The 19,698-nt window shown below is 36.6% G+C and overlaps 1 protein-coding gene across 1 annotated transcript in view; it reads left to right on the top strand.

Moving 5' to 3' along the window:
• The window catches only part of LOC150104082 (transient receptor potential cation channel subfamily M member-like 2), a 580,140-nt gene that overhangs the window by 178,523 nt on the left and 381,919 nt on the right, over window positions 1-19,698 (top strand). Inside the window, exon 10 of the mRNA XM_090396744.1 lies at window positions 14,285-14,476. Coding sequence (XP_090252870.1) covers window positions 14,285-14,476 — 192 coding nt within the window. The remainder of the gene's footprint in view (window positions 1-14,284; window positions 14,477-19,698) is intronic.

Here is a 19,698-nt window from a genome sequence, read left to right on the forward strand (position 1 = left end):
CAATACATTTACAAAAAATGTTTATGGGCAGGAGCCACATAAAAACATGAGCTTCGAATAAGGGTAGTAGTCTCACATCAAATAGTGAAATTCATCTACAATAAAGACATTTACAAAATCCACACACAATTAAACTGAGATATACAACCACTTATTTGGAAAATGAAGATGCTATCTATTCAGCTAAATAGACCAGCAAACTGTTCTTAGCATTTTACATTTTATTATTATTATTATTATTATTATTATTATTATTATTATTCAGGCTTCCATAGAGTCAAGAGACTCATCGTAGGAGGTCCTTAGGAAACACAAAGTCTATCATACCACTCCTTGAACTCATTCACCATTCTTGCTGTCACCACTCACTCACTCAGACAATGCATTCCACGGTTCAATCACCCTCCACATAAAGAAACCACTCCTTACCCTCTTGCTCACAGCTTCCTTTCATAACTTCAAGGGATGGCCCCTTGTCACCGCTCCTTCTCGCTGTTCCACCAAGCAAAAGAACGCCCCAATGTCCCACTCTGTAACTGCTTCTCAATAGTTTAAAAGCCTTGATCATATCACCTCTCCTTCTTCTATCCAACAACTCTGCAGTCCACATTCCCTCAGCCAATCCTCATAACTAACATTGTACAGTCCTGAAACCATCTTTGTTATCTGCCTCTGTACCCTTTCCACAGTTAATTTATCCCTTCAAATCCTGGGGACGAAATTTGAGAACAGTAGTCCAAGTGTGGTCTGATCAGGGTCTTATACAACGGAATGATAACTCTTCTATTTCTGCAGGTCAGCATCCGTCTCAGTATTGCAGCAATCCTCTGGGTTACCTTCACCATCTATGCAATATGCTCCCTAAATTTCAGTTTTCTATCAATCATCACCTCCAGATCTCTTGTCTCCCACCCTACTTCCTCCAGTACAGCTCCTCCAATCGAGTATGCAGCCTCCCATCAATGTATCCCAAACTTCAAGACTTTATATTTTGCTGCATTAAACTCACATCCCAATTCATTTGCCCATCTGTCTAGTTTATTCAAATCCTCCTGCAGGGCTGCCACATCTGCACTATTACTGATAACCCTTCCCACCCTCTCATCATCCTCAAACAACTGAACATTCCTTTGCAATCCATTGACAATGTCTTTAATATAAAGGTTGAACAATACAGGTCCCAGTGCTGAACCCCATGGAACCCCACTTGTAACCTTCTGCTTCCTTGCTATTGCCCCACCATACACAACTCTCTGATACCTATCAGACAGCCAATCCTGAATCCAGTTGACTAACCTGACATTTAAACCCCTGTACTGCAACTTAAATATCAGCTTATCATGTGTCACCCTGTCAGATGCCTTTGCAAAATCCCAAAAAAAATGGCAGTATATGTCTTTCCCTCATCAACTGCTCTTGTCATTTTATTATAAAAGGCAATCATATTACTAAAGCAAGAGTGCTGCTTAACAAATCCATGTTAGTTCTCATAGATAACATTACCCTCATCTGTCCAATGCTGTATATAGTCTCTCACTAATTTCTTCAAGACCTTAACAACTATTGATGACACACAAACTGGCCTATAATTAGACACTTCCAGTCTGCTACCACCCTTATGCAATGGCACTCACTATCTTACCTTCCTTCCATTCCTTGGGTACCTTTCCCGTAGGCAGACTTTCATTGAAACCCAGGTCAAAGGAGCTGTCAGTTCTTTAGTACAGTCTCTCAAAACCTGTGGTGAAATGTCATCCAGTCCCACAGCTTTACTGACATCCAGAGTACTCATTATTTGAAACACTCTCTCTCCTCTTGCACCTCTAAACCCTGAACCTGCCCTCTAGTATTTAAACCTTCTTCTGCAGGATGAAATACTCCAAATGTAGTGCTCATTGAACAACTCCATTATGTCCTCTGCATCAGTCACTCTATTCCCATTTTTATCCTGCAATGTCATTCTTCCAAAATAATTTCTCCTCCTACTAGCCACATAGCTAAAAAATTCCCTAGGATTTTCTTTGGATCTGAGTGCCAATCTCTTCTCATATTCCAGTTTTGCCTTCCTCACCATACTAGTCACTCTCCTGGCCTGTGTTTTATATTTTTCATGCATCTGCTCTCCACTCCTCTCCTTATATCTCTTCCATAATCTCTTTTTCACCTGCAGTTCCTGTTTGATATTGTTTGTCATCCACTTTACACCAAATCGTGTCCTCTTCTTCATTTGTGGAATACAGCTTACTGTTGCTGCTAACAAATATTCCTTCACAATTTCCCAAGCACTAATGATATCCTCGCCTTCCAATTCCGCCCTCCATGGAACTGCCCCAAGTTCATATCTAAGATTATTATAATCACTGCCTTATAATTCTGCATATGTTCCCTTTTCTTTGATACTCCATGTCTATTCATCTTCCAAGTCAGAACTACATGGTCACTCTCTCTCTCTCCAACTGGTGGGAGAGATGTCATCTCAATTATTATCAGCTCTTCTGATGCTATGACCATATCCAAAACTCTTGAACCTCTTGTTCCCTATATTACATATTGCCTAAGACATTTGTCCCTCAAGAATTTTAGAAATTCCATTCCCTTATTACTACATGCATTTTCCTCTTCCCAGCTTATACTGCTGTAGTTGAAATTTCCAATAACAATCATTCTTCTTCTTACACTTGCCAAGCTCAACTGCCTAAACATCTCATGCTCCCCACCTTCTGTGCTTCTTGGTTTGTAGCACCACCCCACTAAATATCCTCTCTTGGCCACTTCTACCTCACACCATATGCTTTCAAAACCATTAGTGTCACTGCTTTCCAAAGCCCTCCACTCTTAGAGGACATAAGTTATCACTTATCATAAGCAGTACTCCACCACCACGTTTTCCCTTCCTATCCTACTGAAAAATGCTGTACCCTGCTATTTCTATTCCTGTTATTATATCATCTTCCAACAACCATGTCTCAGTGATCCCAATAATCTTTGGCCAGGCTGATGCTATCAGAGCTGCTAATTCATCTCTTTTATTTGTGATTCTTCTGGCATTAGTATAAAGCATAAAGATGCCACTGCTTCTATACTTATCATTATCCCCTCTAGACCCACTGGACTCAGTGTTACCTGATGTCGTTCCTCTTCCCCCCAAGCACCCATTCCCACCAGAGGCCACCCCTGCTACCATCCACCCTGGGAATTCTATTTCCCTGTATTGACACACCAACTCTTTCGGAAAACAGCAATCTCTCCAGATGCCTTCGTTCTTCCTCATGCAAATGCAAATGGTCTCTCGCACACAGTTCCATTCTGTACTCAAATGCCCTCCAAGCATATACATATTCCAATCCTCTCTTCTGACACATGCTGGCTATTATGCTATTCAGTATTACTGCTCTTCTTCTTCTCAGCTCATCACTATCATACCTGGGCAACATACATACACAATCTTTCATCTCTGTGTTTTCTTTTGTACAACCTCAAGCAAGAATCTCAGATCTCTCGCTGCCCAATTTACATTGCCTCTCAAGTCATCCGTGCCCACCATCACAATCATTTCATCCATCCTTTCACCCCCTCTTAATTGCTATAGCCACATTTCTATTGTCCCTCCAGGCAAACACTCCTTTGGCATCCTATCTTGCACACCATGGATCACCGAGTCTCCATACATCACACCCCTTACCACTCTGTTCCTTGAATGCTCACCTGAATCCCTCTCCCTCTCTCTCTCTCTCCTCTAACCCTTTCTCTCTGTGTTCCCCTACTTACCTGCTGTCCTGGCATCACTCTATCCCTGGTTCCAGCACCCCCTTCATATTCTTCTCATTTCCTCCCTCTGACTGTTTTCATTCTCTCCTCTTCTATCATTTCCATACCTCTCTCTCTCTCTTCTATGTTTCCATTCTCTCCTCTATGATTCTCATACCGCTCTCTCTCATTTCCTCTCTTCTACTGCTCCTATTCTCTCCTCTTGTATCATTCCCATACCTCTCTCTCATTCCCTCTCTTCTGCTGCTATTTTCGATGAAATTATTGTTGAGGACTAAAAAGGATCATCAGATACCGGTGAAGCATATGTGGTGTTTGAAGAGATGTTAATAGGAGCACAGATGCTGCCGTTTGTCATTTCATTAGTTGCAGGTCAAACATTACTAATCTTATATGCAGAATCCCACGTATCACATATATTCCATCTCTGAAATAGTGGTGTTTGCAGATGTTAGAAACAAAAATGCCTAAATTGAAGAGAGGAGTATTACATTCATATCTTCTGATTTAAAATGTCACTGGATATAAGCATATTATCTAGAAAATTATTATATGGTAATCTTTCATTTATTTAGGTTCAGTTATTGCCTGTCGAATCAATGCGGTTTATAAATTGATACCATGTCTCTATAAACACTGCTTAAATTCATTGAACACATGTGTCTGGAAGGGATTGATTATTTTTTCAAACAATATATATGAAATCAGTCTGTAAAATAATTAATTAATTAGCATATGATGATGCAATGGTCGATAAAGGCAGTATGACACCATCTTATGAAACTAATATGAAGCTATTATAATTTTTCTCTCTGGGAAAGAAAAATATAAAATATGAAACCAACTAACTCACCATTCGATTGAACCTGATAAAGGTCCCTCTGCCAGCAAAGGTTGGTCGATTAGTAGAGCCTCTGCTACTAATGGCTCACACAAAAAGTTAAAGAAGTTTAAGCACAGTTAGTAGTTGGAAGGGGGATCAATCATTCGATGTTGTTGGCACACTCTCCCTTGATGAGTCTTTGGACTCCCTGGAGGTGTCACATAATAATAATAATGTCATAGACAGGATTCAGGTCCAGGTCTTTCCAACCACATCTATACCAACTGAGCTATGCAGGCTCTGCAAAATAATGACAGTGCATATATACACACATGTATCTGAAGCTCCCTCAGTTTGTTTCAACCATCACTGGATGAAAACACAGCTAGTTGCTTGTCTCCTGCCATTATATGTACATTCTAAATTGAAAGTTTAATAATATCCCTCATTCACTATTGATAAAAGAAAGAATGAAATAAACAATGCCTTTGTTAAATAAAGAAACAAAAGTGATTGATTGATCACCTTAGAAGAAAAATATGAAGCAATAAAAAGAATTTGAGTGATAGAGATTTCAGATATGAATGAGTCAACATAATAGAGATTTCAGGATGAATGAGTCAACAGTACAAACTGTTTCGAATAAAGCAGGACAAATATAAGGAAAAAAGTAAAGTCGCATGAAATCAATATTTCATTTGATTGAAATGGAGCATCTGTTATCAATTAGATCAAAGATTGTAATTCAAAAATGAATTCCACCTGGTAGTTCATGTATTAAGCCTCTCTCCTGCCATGAAAGAAAACAGAACAGAAAATGGCATTCAAAAAGAGAAATGAGGAAACCAGTTCTGGATGGTTCAAACATTTTAAAAAATGAACATGACTAATTTAGTGCTCAAAGAACAGGTAAGTCTGCAAGTACAGATAAAGAGAATGCAACAAAATCTCCAGACATTTTGAAAGAAATGATGGAAGAATGAGATTATATGATAATTTTAATGTTGATAAAACAGGATTATTCTGGTAACAAATGCCTTCCAAACATTTCTGGTTAAGAAAGAAAGAAAAAATTCTACCAGGATGTAAAGTGTCAAAATAACACGCTTTTATTAGGAATTATTGCTGAAGGAGATTTCATATTGAAACCCATAGTGTATTATACAGAATCCTAGGGGGCTTTGAAAGCTGTAACCAGCAATCGCTACTAGCTATTTGCATGCAAATAAAAAATCACTTAGTAACCAGAGCTCTTTTTTGAAGTCTGGTTTACAAGCTATTTTTGTCCTCAGTTGAAATTATTGCAAGAATAATAAGCTTACTTTTAAAGCTTTATTGATTTTAAATATTGCCACTGGTCATCACTGGACTTGATGGTTTTCATGAAAATGTGAAGGTGATATATTTACTGGTAAAATTGACATCATTATTACAGCCTATGGATCAGTGGATGGTTGCAACTTTTAAGGTATACTGTCTATAAGAGCTTTTGGAAAGGCAATTAAAACCACAGTGGTAGACAATGTAATTTCATTGCCAGAATTCTGGAAGAAATTATTCTATGAGACATAGCATTGAAAATATGCATGAATAATGGCATCAAATGATCAAGCAGTATAAAATCGGTTTGGGAACATCTTTTGCTGAATTTTGCAAAATTAATTTTTTCAATAGTATTATCCCCAAGCATGGGGATAATACTATTGAAAAAATAACTAACATTGGAAGAGAGCTTGGTTCAGAAGAAATTTACACTACAAATGTTTGCAAATCACATTCCTTAACTTGGGTAAATAGCTTGCATACAAAAGATGCAGACACCAAAGATTGTAAAATAGACAAAAATATGCAGGCAAAGGAGAATTTGATGCAATGTTTTGTATTTTTAGAAATGTTCAAACAGCAACTTATGGATATTGATCCTAACATTGAGTGAAGTATGCTAGTCTGCCAAAACTTGGAGAAAGCTTTTACCTGCTACTGTCAAGCGTATGCCGAGAAAAAGAAGAAAGAAAAGGACATTCAAAGTATCTTATACAAATAATTCTGAAACAAATACATGTAATTTTCTATTGCCAATAAGAAACTTTTAATTATTGCAATCCTTTTTTTTATTGTAAAACAATGGTTTAATTTTTTATTATTATTATTTTAAAAAAAAAATTTTTGGGGGGGAACCCATCCACGAAAGGTTGGTCAACCTATAGTATACCATGGAAGGGAAGAAGGAATTTGTTCACATTTATCTTGAAAAGCTGTGGGTTGTATTCCTTAGGAAATGCAAGATGGTAGACTGTTCCAGAGGGCAACAGTGGAAGGAATAAACGAGGAGGAGAAATTTGTTCTGTGAGTTTGGAGATGCACTGTGAAGTAATGTTTGTTAGTTACTTCATATGTTTGAACTGATTTGATAGAACAGGTGGGAGTATTATTGATGTTTCTGATGAACAGTGATGTAGAAATATTTGTAAAAGTTGCAAGCAGCAGAAACTGAGCACCTGTGTGAAAGTGAGTGGGGGATCATTGATCAGTCTGACTGCCCTTTTCTGTACAAAAAAAAAAGAAAAAAAAGAACGGGCACCACCCCGGATATAGGAACAATATTCAATGGTCAGACAGGTTCGTGATTTGTATAACATTAGAAGTTGTTTGGAGTTAAAGTAATGCTTCAAGCAAAAAAGAAACCTAATTTTTTCGAAGCAGAGGAGGCAATATTTGTAATTTGTTTGTGCCAAGAGTGATTTGCAGTTAGTCTTGTTCCAAAAAGATAAATCTCATCCTGCATGGGAATTGGATGTTGTCAAAAGTAAAGCTGAAAGAGAAGAGTTCTTTTTTTTTTTTGCATGATATAAGACAGAGTTGTGCTTTTCTTGCATTGAAATTGATCAGATTATCCAAACTCCACAAAAATCAAATTTACCAATATTGTTCAAGTCCATGGTCTGATTATAATTTTTAATATTGAATATCATATGCAGTTAGTGTGATTTTGTTTATTATGTTGTTTTCTTTGGACACATTAATTGAAAGATTTGCTGTATTCCAACTATTTAAGGCTTTAATATGCTTCAATCTTTCTGAAAAGAAGGTACTGGAAATTGTCATTCATTCATTTATTTATTTCCAGGTTTACATCAACATCAATTCCAGGTTTACATCAATATGTAAATAAGTTTACATATATTGTAATTCATTATAGTTGAATGTCTCAGTAACAGACTTGTAGTGACCACATCAGTAGTTTGTAATAATGAATACAGTAGTATCTCGCTAATCCGCACCTCTTTAGTCCGAACCCTCCAGTAATCCGAACTGCGGTTTGAAAGAAAAAAAAAATATTTATTACGTATTATTATTTTGTGTGCTATTATTTTTATTTAATAATTATTATTTTAACTATGATTATTTATTTTATTATTATTACAGTACAGTATATTTTTTTTTCATACTGTCGATTGTATGGTTACACTGTAGGCCTATTTTGATTTATTGTGTGTTCAGGTTTGCATTTTTATACTGTACAGTATGTACTGTCTTGTTGGCATGAATCACCACTGTCGAGCGTCATGGAAAAAAACTGTGGCCTTCTAGAATTTACGAAGATAACTACAGTGATACACAAAAAGCGGATATTCAAAACAGGCATAATTTGGTTAAAAATATAAATCCGAATGTTGAAATTTCACAAACAGATGTTACGGAATGGATTATAGGTAGAACCGAAAGTGAATTCGAAATCAAATCAGATGCTTAAATTATAAATATGACGCTACAGAATGAATTAGCAGACGATGATGACAATAAAGAATTTGAAGAAATAAAAAGCAAAACATAAAGAAGCAGTTGGCAGTTTTAATATGTGTATAGAATGGGCTGAGCAGAATGATACGCCATTCCACAAAATTTTATTGCTAATTCAGCTCATAGAAGAAGCATTCGAAAAAAGTTTAGCTTCCAAGAAGCAAAAGAAAATCAGTGACTTTTTTAAAAAGAAATAAAAAAGAAACTTTTTTGTGTGTGTTGTGTACAAGAAAGTGGTATTTTTTACACAAATTAAGTTATGTACTGAACTATGCAATTTTATTAAATCAGAATCCTCAACAATACAGGTGAATACAAACTAAAATATTTTACAAAAATAAACTTGCGTACTGTATTATTTTTTTTAAGTTTTATATTACAGTACAGTAGCATTTTTTCTATCAGTTAATTCATTTATTTACAGAATTAAATTGATGTACCATTCTATCTATCCCAATGGCTTTAACAGGCCTTTAAGGCCCACAACCTTCTAAGCATGCTTAGATTTCGTAACCGAAATACGAGGATAGAATGGTCACTCCTATGCCTCAAGGTATTCTTGGCTGTATCCCTGTGTGTTCAATGGTCTGGTTTGCCTGCTTGCGGGATGAAAAACACCAGATAAACTGGCGGGAAAACCCTACTGCCCGCGCCCAAGACCAGCTAACTTGGCTATGGCTGAGGAAGATCCTTCAGCTCTTCACGTCTCCGACGGGAATCGAACCTAGGACACTCCTTCCCCAGGCATATGGTTGCAAAGCGCAAAGCCACTAGGCTAACCGCGCGGACTGATGTACCATTAGAATCTGATTATTTTTGTCTTAAACACTAGTTATTTTTGCCTCTTGGGGGAAAATTCGCTAATCCGAACTTTTCGCTAATCTGAACGAGCGCGGTTTTTATTAGTTCGGATTAGCGAGATACCACTGTAGTTTGTTTTGTTGTGTGAATTTTTTATACTGGTATTTGATACAGTGAGAATTGACTATTAGTATTCATGAATTTGTATATGTAAACATTGTTCATCTTTTCCTATAAACAGCCTTGGTTATCCTGCTTATGCATACTACAATAATGAAGTAAAACTGGCCATATTTTATCTAAAACCAGACTGATAATTACTTTTGACTTACTTTGTCTTTGACTGAATTTAATATTGTCTCATTTTACCCTTAACATGCTAGGCTCAGTGGCCTGTTCATGGCCAAGTAATCTGTGTGATTAGTAGTGATCATACATTGGTCAGGAGGAAGAAATTTGAGGTTTAGGAAGGGGAACATTGTAAACTTATATTCTTACAAAATTAAAATTTTCCTTTAACATGCTAGGCTCAGTGGCCTGTTCATGGCCAAGTAATCTGTGTGATTAGTAGTGATCATACATTGGTCAGGAGGAAGAAATTTGAGGTTTAGGAAGGGGAACATTGTAAACTCAGGCTTAACTACAAGTCAAAAATAAGCAGCACATAGAATACAGCTGCAATGCCATACTTGAAAGAAAATTTCTTATCATTTTCATACTTATATTCTTACAAAATTAAAATTTTCCCCTTAACATGCTAGGCTCAGTGGCCTGTTCATGGCCAAGTAATCTGTGTGATTAGTAGTGATCATACATTGGTCAGGAGGAAGAAATTTGAGGTTTAGGAAGGGGAACATTGTAAACTCAGGCTTAACTACAAGTCAAAAATAAGCAGCACATAGAATACAGCTGCAATGCCATACTTGAAAGAAAATTTCTTATCATACCATTTTAAAAAAATCTAGTGAATTATTCATTCAAATGGAGCCTTTAATAAGAATTACAGTAGCAAACAAATTAACCTGAACACTCACATCTTAAAGGAAAATTTTAATTTTGTAAGAATATAAGTACAAAAATTAAACTCCAACTTTTCCTAATAATTTATATGTGCTCCTCTGTTCCTAATAAGTTCATTAATTCACTTAGGCATTGACTCTACCAATGTAGAACACATTTTTCTTATTTCTGCATCTTGAAACCATACTTATATAATGGATTGTATTGAGTTATTCTTTGTAGCACAATTTAAGTTTCCAAGTCTCTTTTTCACTATGGCCCACAAATTTTCTATTGGGTTAATATCAGGAGAGTTACCTGGCCGCTGAAGCAATTGGATGTTGTGATTTTTGAGGAACTCTTTCACTTTTTTTGAAATGTGGCATGGAGCAAGATCTAATTGGAAAATGAGTTCTTTGCCTTTCTGGATCTGTGGGACCACTCTATTTTCCAATATTTTTATGTATTGGTCACTTTTCATCATACCATCAACAGACACAAGTGATCCTGGACCTTCATATGTAAAACAACCCCAGAACATCTTTTTAGCTGGGTGTTGATGAGCTTGTTGAAGGTGGGTGAAAGAAGTCTTCTCAGGTGCTGATTTGTGAACATAGGATAGTTGCTCTCCTTGCACAAAGAAATGGCTCTCATCAAGAATATGACCCCTTCCACTTCTCAGCAGGCCAATCTTTGTACAGTTTTGTCCTGGAGCCTCTTTTCCTGCATAGCCTTCATCAACAGTTGTTTCTTTTTTGGTTTGTTGGGCTGTTCTCTCTGCTTCTGACAATTTTCGATGGACTGACATGTTAGAAACATTAATTCCACTATCTGCCAAGTCTCTGTTTAAGTCTACAGCAGATAATCTTGGATTTATTTTGCTTTTCCTAACTGGTAAACAATCTTGAATAAGTTAGTTTTCCTTTTTTGCCCATATTTTTCTTTTCTGTTAGGGAAAAAGGTACCTATCTCCCTAAACCTCTTTAAAATCACATTAGCAGTATCCAAACCAAACTACACTCGTTGGCAATTTGTCTTTGAGTTATGGATGTGTGCTGAGAAAGAGTACATATTTTTGAACTCTTTCTTTGAGATGTATTCATTTGATAGCTACACAAAATGAATAAAACACTATGAATGTCACGTTCTTTACACTATTAAAAACTCACTGAATTATTAATAAACATCATAGAGACATTAATTATTAAATAATAGAGCCAACGGCTTCATTTTGGTGATGTAAAATTACATAGGCAAAATGGATATTAGATCCAACATTATTTCAAAGCCGAATGTTTGTAGAAACTATGAAAGTTTCGTAAATTAACAGAGAGCTTACAAGAATACCATCCTTGGCATTAGAGTTGCCTTAGCTTGCACTCCTTAAAAGACATGAACATTGCTCAAGCATCCATATATTTGCTTTATATGGCCTGACAGCTATTTCCAGCTGGTTGGTTCTTTTCTGAGATCAGCCAGAAACCTTAAGAGAGCAAAAACACTCTCATTCAGTACTAAGGAAATCAAATGTCAGAGAAATGTATTTTTCGTACATGAACTCTCAGTCAGTGTGGAAAAGTAATTACTAAAAAAAGAGCCATACACTTCATTTCGGCGGTTTGAAGTTACATAGGCAAAGTGGATACACACCAATTGAAAGTTCACTTACAAAAAATACATTTCTCTGACATTTGATTTCATTACTACTGAATGAGAGTTTCTGCTCTCCTAAGGTTTCTGCCTGGTCTCTGAAGAGAACCAACCAGTTCAAAACAGCTGTCAGGCCAGTGAAACCTTAAAAATATGCACTAATAAAAGGCAAATATATGGACACTTGGGCAGCACTCATATCTTTTAAGTAGTGCAAGCTAAGGTAACTCCAGTGTCCAGGATTGCATTCTCATAAGCTCTCTGGTTAATTCATGAAACTTTCATAGTTTCTACAAACATTTGGCTTTGAAATAATTTGGATCTAATATCCACTTTGCCTATACAATCGTAGAGATAATTAAAACATGCAGCACACAACCAAAATAGTGAACACCAAAACCGAAAATAGTAAACCAAAACCAAAATTATTGTGAACTGAAACAAAAACCAAACCAAATACAAAAACTTGAAGAAAATTCGGCTTCTTCAGATTAATTTGTTCGCTACTGTAGGTATCAATGCTGCATGATGTGAGGATGTCACCAGTTTGATCTTGTGACACTTCAGACTTCAGTTATTCTTGGTACCAATGACTTGAAAGCAATACAAGAAAGCTGATAGAAAATATAATGTTTAAGATCAGATTAGATTTGCCCTTTCAATAGTTGATATTATTAATGGCTTTTATTGTATCAGTGTCCTGACTGTTGTAAATCACCAGGTATTAAGACAGTGAAACTTATTACTTTCACTGTTTTAATATCTGGAAATGATTTTACTGGCATTTGTTATTTTTTGTATTAATATCGTATTCAATTTGTTAGTTTTTAAAAAAATGGTGGACTAGCAGTAAATGTTAGTTTATTATTTATTATTAAATATAAGAAAATTAGAAGCATACTAAGTACAAAGGTGAGTGCATTCAGTCACCCATCATCTAAAGATAACTGGAATCAACTGGAAATTGAATCCAGTACTAATTTCCACATGGTTACATTTTGTGAAAATGACTACCACAATATTATTATTATTAACACCAGACATCCATGTAGTCAAATGACTCATCATAGGAGGTACGCATTATTACATATGAAACATATGTTACATCAAACCACTTTAAACTCATTCGATGTATCTAATGTCAGATACATTGAATGAGTTTAATGCTTTCCATTCACTAACCACTCTTCCTATATAACCTCCAAGGATGTCCCCCTGCTCTATCCCTTCTCCCATTTTATGAAAAATTTCTTCCACGTTAACCCAGTAATAACATTTTACAAATCTACATGTCTCAATCATGTCCCCCATCTCTTCCTCCTATTCACAAGGCTTTGCAAACTGCTTTCCCTCAATCTGTCTTCATATCCCATATAGCAAGCACCAGTTACCACCTTAGTCAGTCCCCTTGACTCTTCCCAATATATCCTTATCAACATAAAAGCCAGCGGACCAAATTTGTGCAAATCCATTCGAAGCCTGACTATGGCCTTATACAATGAAACCAGAACCTCCTTCTTTTTACACGTTAATGTCCTCTGCATCCTTGCCATAATCTAATGTGACAACTTCACAACTTGTGCAATGTGACCTCTGAAATTCAGAGCCTTGTCCACCACTCCAAGGTATCTTGTCTCCTCAACTTCCTCCAAACTTTCCCTACCAAGGGTACACTTTGCATTCCATTGTTTTCTACCAACTTTCAGAACCTTACACTTTGCAACATTGAATTGACAGTTCTATACTGATACCCACTCATGTGCTCCTGTAAGATCACAACATCTTCTTGATTACTCATTATTCTTCCCAGTTTTGCATCATCCACAAACTGTTGTTTATCACTAGTTAAACCCATCCCAATATCATTAATATGCAGAGTAAATAACAGTGACACCAGAACAGACCCCTGTGGCACACCACTAGTGACTTTCCTCTTCTGAAACACTGCATCCCCCATACATAACTTGCTGATACCTATCTAAATGCCATTTGCCTATCCAGCTCACTAATCTATCATCCAATCGCATCTGCTTCAGTTTAGTTACCTACTTGTTATGTGGCAGTCTATTAAAAGCCTTTGCAAATCTAAGTACACCACTGTATATCCATCTCCCTTGTCCAATACTGTGTTACCCTGCCAAGTGTAGTAATATGAGAATTAAGTAAAGTAGTGTAATAGTAGTAGTAGTAGGAGGAGGAGGAGAATTATGTGAGTAACAAATCCACAAAGCCCAGCAATTACACAGTTACACCAAGCTATGAAAAATAAATGCAAACTATACCAGCAATTATTAAACAAATAGCACTTATCTTTTCCAGAGCTCTTTACCAATGACCTCTTTACATTGAGGTCCTCTAGTGCCATATATAAGTTAAAATTTTGACTAGCAATTTGTGTATTTTTTGGTATTGAATAATTATAATTTGATGTCATATTTATAGGTAGATAAAGCCGTTTTTGAGCAGGCTTTACTGCGGACCAACAGAGAAGATTTTATAGAGCTTTTCCTCAATCAAGGGTTTAAAGTACATAAATATCTCACTCCTCACAGACTTTATCTACTATTTAAAAAGGTTCAAGATCAAGAATTTTTCCGTACAGTCTGTTGGGAAGGAGCATTAGGTCATGGATTAGTAAGATATTTTTTTCTTTCATATATTTTTTTTATTTCCTGACATAAGTAAACAGCAGAATAAATTAAAGATACCAAGAATTATATACTTGGTTTAATCCTTTTCTAAAGTAAGCAAACAAAGTTTGCACCTGAAGTATCTTCAGGACTGGGTAAAGGTAGTATCGACTTCACATCACTTGCCTTAGTAACCCATAATGCAAAGCACATCTCCTTGCAGACATGTACAATGCTATGTCTGCAAGGAGATGTGCTTTTCATTATGGGATACTAAGGCAAGTGATGTGAAGTCGATACCACCTTTACCACAAGTTGCCCCAGTCCTGAAGATACTTCAGGTGCAAACTTTGTTTGCTTACACTTGGAAAAGGATTAAACCAAGTATATAATTCCTTGGTATCTTTAATTTATAGTATAACCAAGTGGAAAAACTTTCAACAACTAACTACCTCTAATCCAGAGTATTTTAATAATAAGATGTGACACCTTTTGGCAACTCATATATAAAAATATGACTTCTGCATTACTTCAACCTTGGTATCACCTCTGGGTCTGGTTCCCACTGATGAAACCTCAATGAAGGGAAAAAGAGGTTGATGACTTGATTCCAGGGAAGCAGAGTTTCTGCCTAGGGTAATGGATGGCAATGCTATAGCCAATGAAGTTTTTACTGAGGCTCAGCTGTTGCTGTTACCTCCTGAGATGAGATATAAGCAGCCCTGCTCAGTGGTGGGGTGGGCCTGCCACTGTGTAGAGCCAATGCTGATGGGGTGAGCTTGTTACTGAGTGGAACAACGCTGAGTTAAAAGATCCTTCGGGTTGTTCATTGTTGGGTGATCTGGGGGATCACGAGTTTTTGGAGAGGTAACCCCTCACATAATACAGGGAAACCAGTTGGTGGTTTGATTCCAGGGGAGCAGAGTTCTTGCTCCCTTAAGGTTTTTGCCTTAGGGAGATTTTGAGCATCCAGGGATTTCGATCTGTTGAGGGTGGCCTATATTAGGGCTTCCTTGGCTGATGCTTTTCCTGGAATATGAGCGGTTCTGCTTGGTAGTAGGGGAAGCTTATCATTGAGCAGATCCACCGCTGAGTTAAATGATCACTCAGGTCACTCATTGTTGGATGATCTGAGTGATTGCATGAGTTTTTGGAGAGGTAACCCTGCACTTAAACAGGGAAACTGGTCTGGGTATTGACCCTTCCCATAATGCATAGCATTATACATGTCCACAAGGAGATGTGCTTTGCATTATGGGATACTAAGGCAAGTGATGTGAAGTCATACCACCTTTACCACGAGTTGCCCTAGTCGTGAAAATACTTCAGGCACAAACTTTGTTTGCTTACACTTGGAAAAAGATTAAACCAAGTATATAATTTCTAGGTATCTTTAATTTATAGTATAACCAAGTGGAAAAACTTGCAATAATTATCAGAATGCTGTTGGGGTTTAGAAATGTTCCTTGAGCATTTATTATTATTATTATGTGACACCTCCAGGAGTCTAATGACTCATCATGGGAGGGCACTTTACTCTAATTCGCTACATACATCTCACCATCTCCACTACCACTTAATTCTCCTCCTACTACTACTACTACACTGTTACCATCATTATCACCCATCATCAACAACGGTATTTTTTTTCCATACATTGCATGTGTTCTGAAAGCCGATTTGCGTGTATTACATATATTTTAATTGTTATAATCTCTCATAATCTTATTGAGGGTGATCTCCATATTTAAAGGAGATCCATCTATTCCTGAATATCCCTATCAAGATCAGAACTGTGCAGACAGACCATATCATATTATCAACAAACACAAAAACACACCTTTATCAAAACTCATATCCAAGAGACTTTGATTCATTTATTCCACAGGATTCTGAAAACTTTCATTCTGAATAAAAAACACTTGAAGATAGCTTTGTCTGAATGGCCTTAACCATGGGTAACTATGAAAACTATTCCATTCCATCTCTTAATTGACTTAAAAAACTCTCTAACCATTCTGTGTCATTCTTCAAAAAGAAAAAAAGTAGTAAAAGCTGTCGAAAAATTTTATCTTTGCCTTCTGTTCAAAGAGCACAAAAATCCTCCAATCTTTAAGCAGCAAATGATTTTTATTATTTAGTGTGAAAAGTACCAGCCTACTTATTGCAGGCCTGAAGTTCTTTGAAAAAGCACCATATTTGGTCTATAGAACAGTATTTTTTCATTATTCCTTTGCTATGCAAAGCACTACGCATGATGCAGGTATTGCAAAAGCACGATAGGCTTAAAACTTTTCACACATTGGATTGATATAAAAAAAAGTTTTAAATGAGTACCAAAAATAGCTGCACTTATCTGCCCTATGAATGATTACCTCCATCATCATATCTGAAACATTCCAAATCCCATGGTTACATAAGCTATTAAAAAAAAAGCTCGTACAGAGAAAACTCTTTTACAGACATTCATATCTTCCACAGGGCCCAAACCCTTAGCCATCTTGGTTGATGCAAAGGGATATCTTCTTAGTTGGAGGAAATGCTGATAAGCTGATAAATGTCCTTAATCAGCTGGTAAAATACCATCACCATGCTTATCAGAGGCCCAGAATGGCTGATTTCATCTTTGATTTAATACATGAATTCCGGCTTCTATCTTCTCCTTCTCATGTCTGGAAGTTTCATTGATTCTACTCTTTGAGAGTATGTTAAATATAGTGTAGAGATCTATAATCTCCTATATTCAGGAGTGCAGGCCAGCTATTAGATATGGCATGGTAGATAACAATTTCTTGGTTACTGAGGAGGAAGTATTGGAAATATGTTTATGCCAGAAAACATTGGAGGTTAGAATTATATCGAGAACAGAAATCTCATGTCTGGAAGTTTTTTTGCAGAAAACAATATAGGATCACTTTTGCATGATTAAAAATAGTTAGGAGATCAGAATTTAGGGTTGTAGAAATGTTGACTTTTATAGAGAATTTATCATTTGAGAAAGTAGAGTGTAATATACTGTTATCAGCAGAACACTGGACATTGGATTTTTATATTGGTGTAAAAAAAAAAAAAAAAAAAAAAAAGCTATCGATGAACTACATTTTTACCTGTATATGAAAAAATTTTCATGACTACAGCCAAATATGGACACAATTTGTTGCCAGCATACTAATAAATTATATTACTGGAAAAATGTGTTAGAAAATTTTGTACAAATTAAATTGCAATTCGTTTTTGGCGAAAGTTACAAATTTCTTAAGGATGAGTTAAGGAAATTAATGTACAGTGCTTAAAGAAAACTATGCAGTGACACATTTCAGTATGAAATATGTACACCCCGAACTGCTATGCAGCTCTCACAATGCGCTTAGCACCAAGTGATTCAGGAGTGAGTAAACTGGCCTACTTATCCTTCAGAGCAAGGCTAAGGCCTTGTTTTTTTTTGTGGTAGAGAATTTCGAACACCAATGCATCTCCCTATTGTGTTCCAAACATGTTCTGTTGGGTTGAGATCTGAAGATCATGCTGTCTACTGCTAATGAATTCTTCTCCTACAGCACCACAGAAAAATTGAACATGATGTTGAAGAAAGCTAGTGGATTTTTGAACCCTGATTGTAATAATCACATTTCATATCACGTTTGTGCTGTTTCACCAAGGGAAATCTCGAGACACCAAGAAACAGTTTCTTGATATGTTATCTCGCCTTTGCAATGCTTTAGTCAACATGCAAGTTGTAGTCAGCTTGCATGTTGACTAAAAATCTGTCTTTGTGCTCTGTGGTAGAGCAAGCGACCTCTTAGCAATGTCTAGAACACATTCCATTGGTTTGAAATGCTGTTCAGAGCTTGGGCACAAATAGAGCATTGTGTCCAAGCTCTGGACAGCATTTCAAATTACTGATATTACCAGAGTTTGGAATCTCTATGAGATTTCAAACTCTGGTAATATCAGTAATTCTGCAGCTTTATTCACGTTTTCCAGTAATTCTTCCCTGCATGAAATCATCTAGATGATGTCTTTGAGACATTACAAGACCAAGACATCCAAGGTTGCAACTTTATTCCTTTATGAAAAGAGCTTCGTTCAAACACAATTTGCTTAGCATAATCTTTTGCCTTTTATTCAGTTGAATGCTACCATGTGATCCCTTTGCAAATGATTCGAACATTTGAGTGTGTACCTGCTTTCTACTTGAAATCATCAGTTATACAAATTTTCACAAGCTGATTCATCAGAATGTGAAGTTGTAATCTTCACAAATAGTGTTCATCCTTAGGTTTTGTACACCAGTGTAGTTTTATTATTATTATTATTATTATAAGCAACTCCAAGGAGTCCTTAGACTCATTGAGGGAGGCCCTAATATCATGTCAAGAACAACTATTCAACATTCACACAGTATCTATCATACTTCGCCTTGAACTCTTTCACAGTCATGGCACCCACAACAGATTCTGGTAGCTTATTCCACCAAGTAAAAAACCTAGTTCTAACACCCTTGCTAACTACACTCTTGCCCTGTTTCCATGAATGACACCTAGTCCTCCCACCACCAGTCCTGTTCTCAAAAATATCTTCTGAATTAATCTTATAGCAATCCTTCAGTATTTTGAATGTCTCAATCATATTACCCCTCTTCTGCCTATCAACCAATTTCTGCAACCCACAAATCTTCAACCTGTTCTCATAAGGTTCATTCCATAGACCTGCTATCATCTTGGTCACTTGTCTCTGGATCCTCTCCACCTCCTCTCCATCAAGAAGAAACCCTGGTGCCCAAATCTGGGCACAATAGTCTAGATGGGGTCGTATCAAGGCTCGATACAGAGGAACAATAACTTGCTTATCTCTACTTGTCAAAGTATTCTTCAGTAACCAAGTGATTTGATGAGCTGATGTAGCCACTTTTGCAATGTGCCCCCTAAACTTCAACTCCATATCCACCAACACTCCCAAATCCCTGGCCTTGTCAATCTCCTGTAGTACAGTTCCACCAATGTGGTATACTGCTGCTAATCTTTTCACCCCAAAATGCATAACCTTACCTTTTGCCACATTAAATTGACATCCATTCTCCTTAGCCCAGTCCTCCAAACTATCCAAATCATCCCGCAAAATTTTGACATCCTGTGCATTCACTATTGCTCTACCCAACTTTGCATCATCAGCAAACAAATGAACACTTCCTCTCAGATCCTTTCCTATATCGTTAATGAACAAATT

The sequence above is a fragment of the Typopeltis vanoorti genome, chromosome 8 (genome assembly GCF_054136105.1).
Source record: "Typopeltis vanoorti isolate ZY-2024b chromosome 8, IOZ_Tvanoo_1.0, whole genome shotgun sequence".
Taxonomy (NCBI): domain Eukaryota; kingdom Metazoa; phylum Arthropoda; class Arachnida; order Uropygi; family Thelyphonidae; genus Typopeltis; species Typopeltis vanoorti.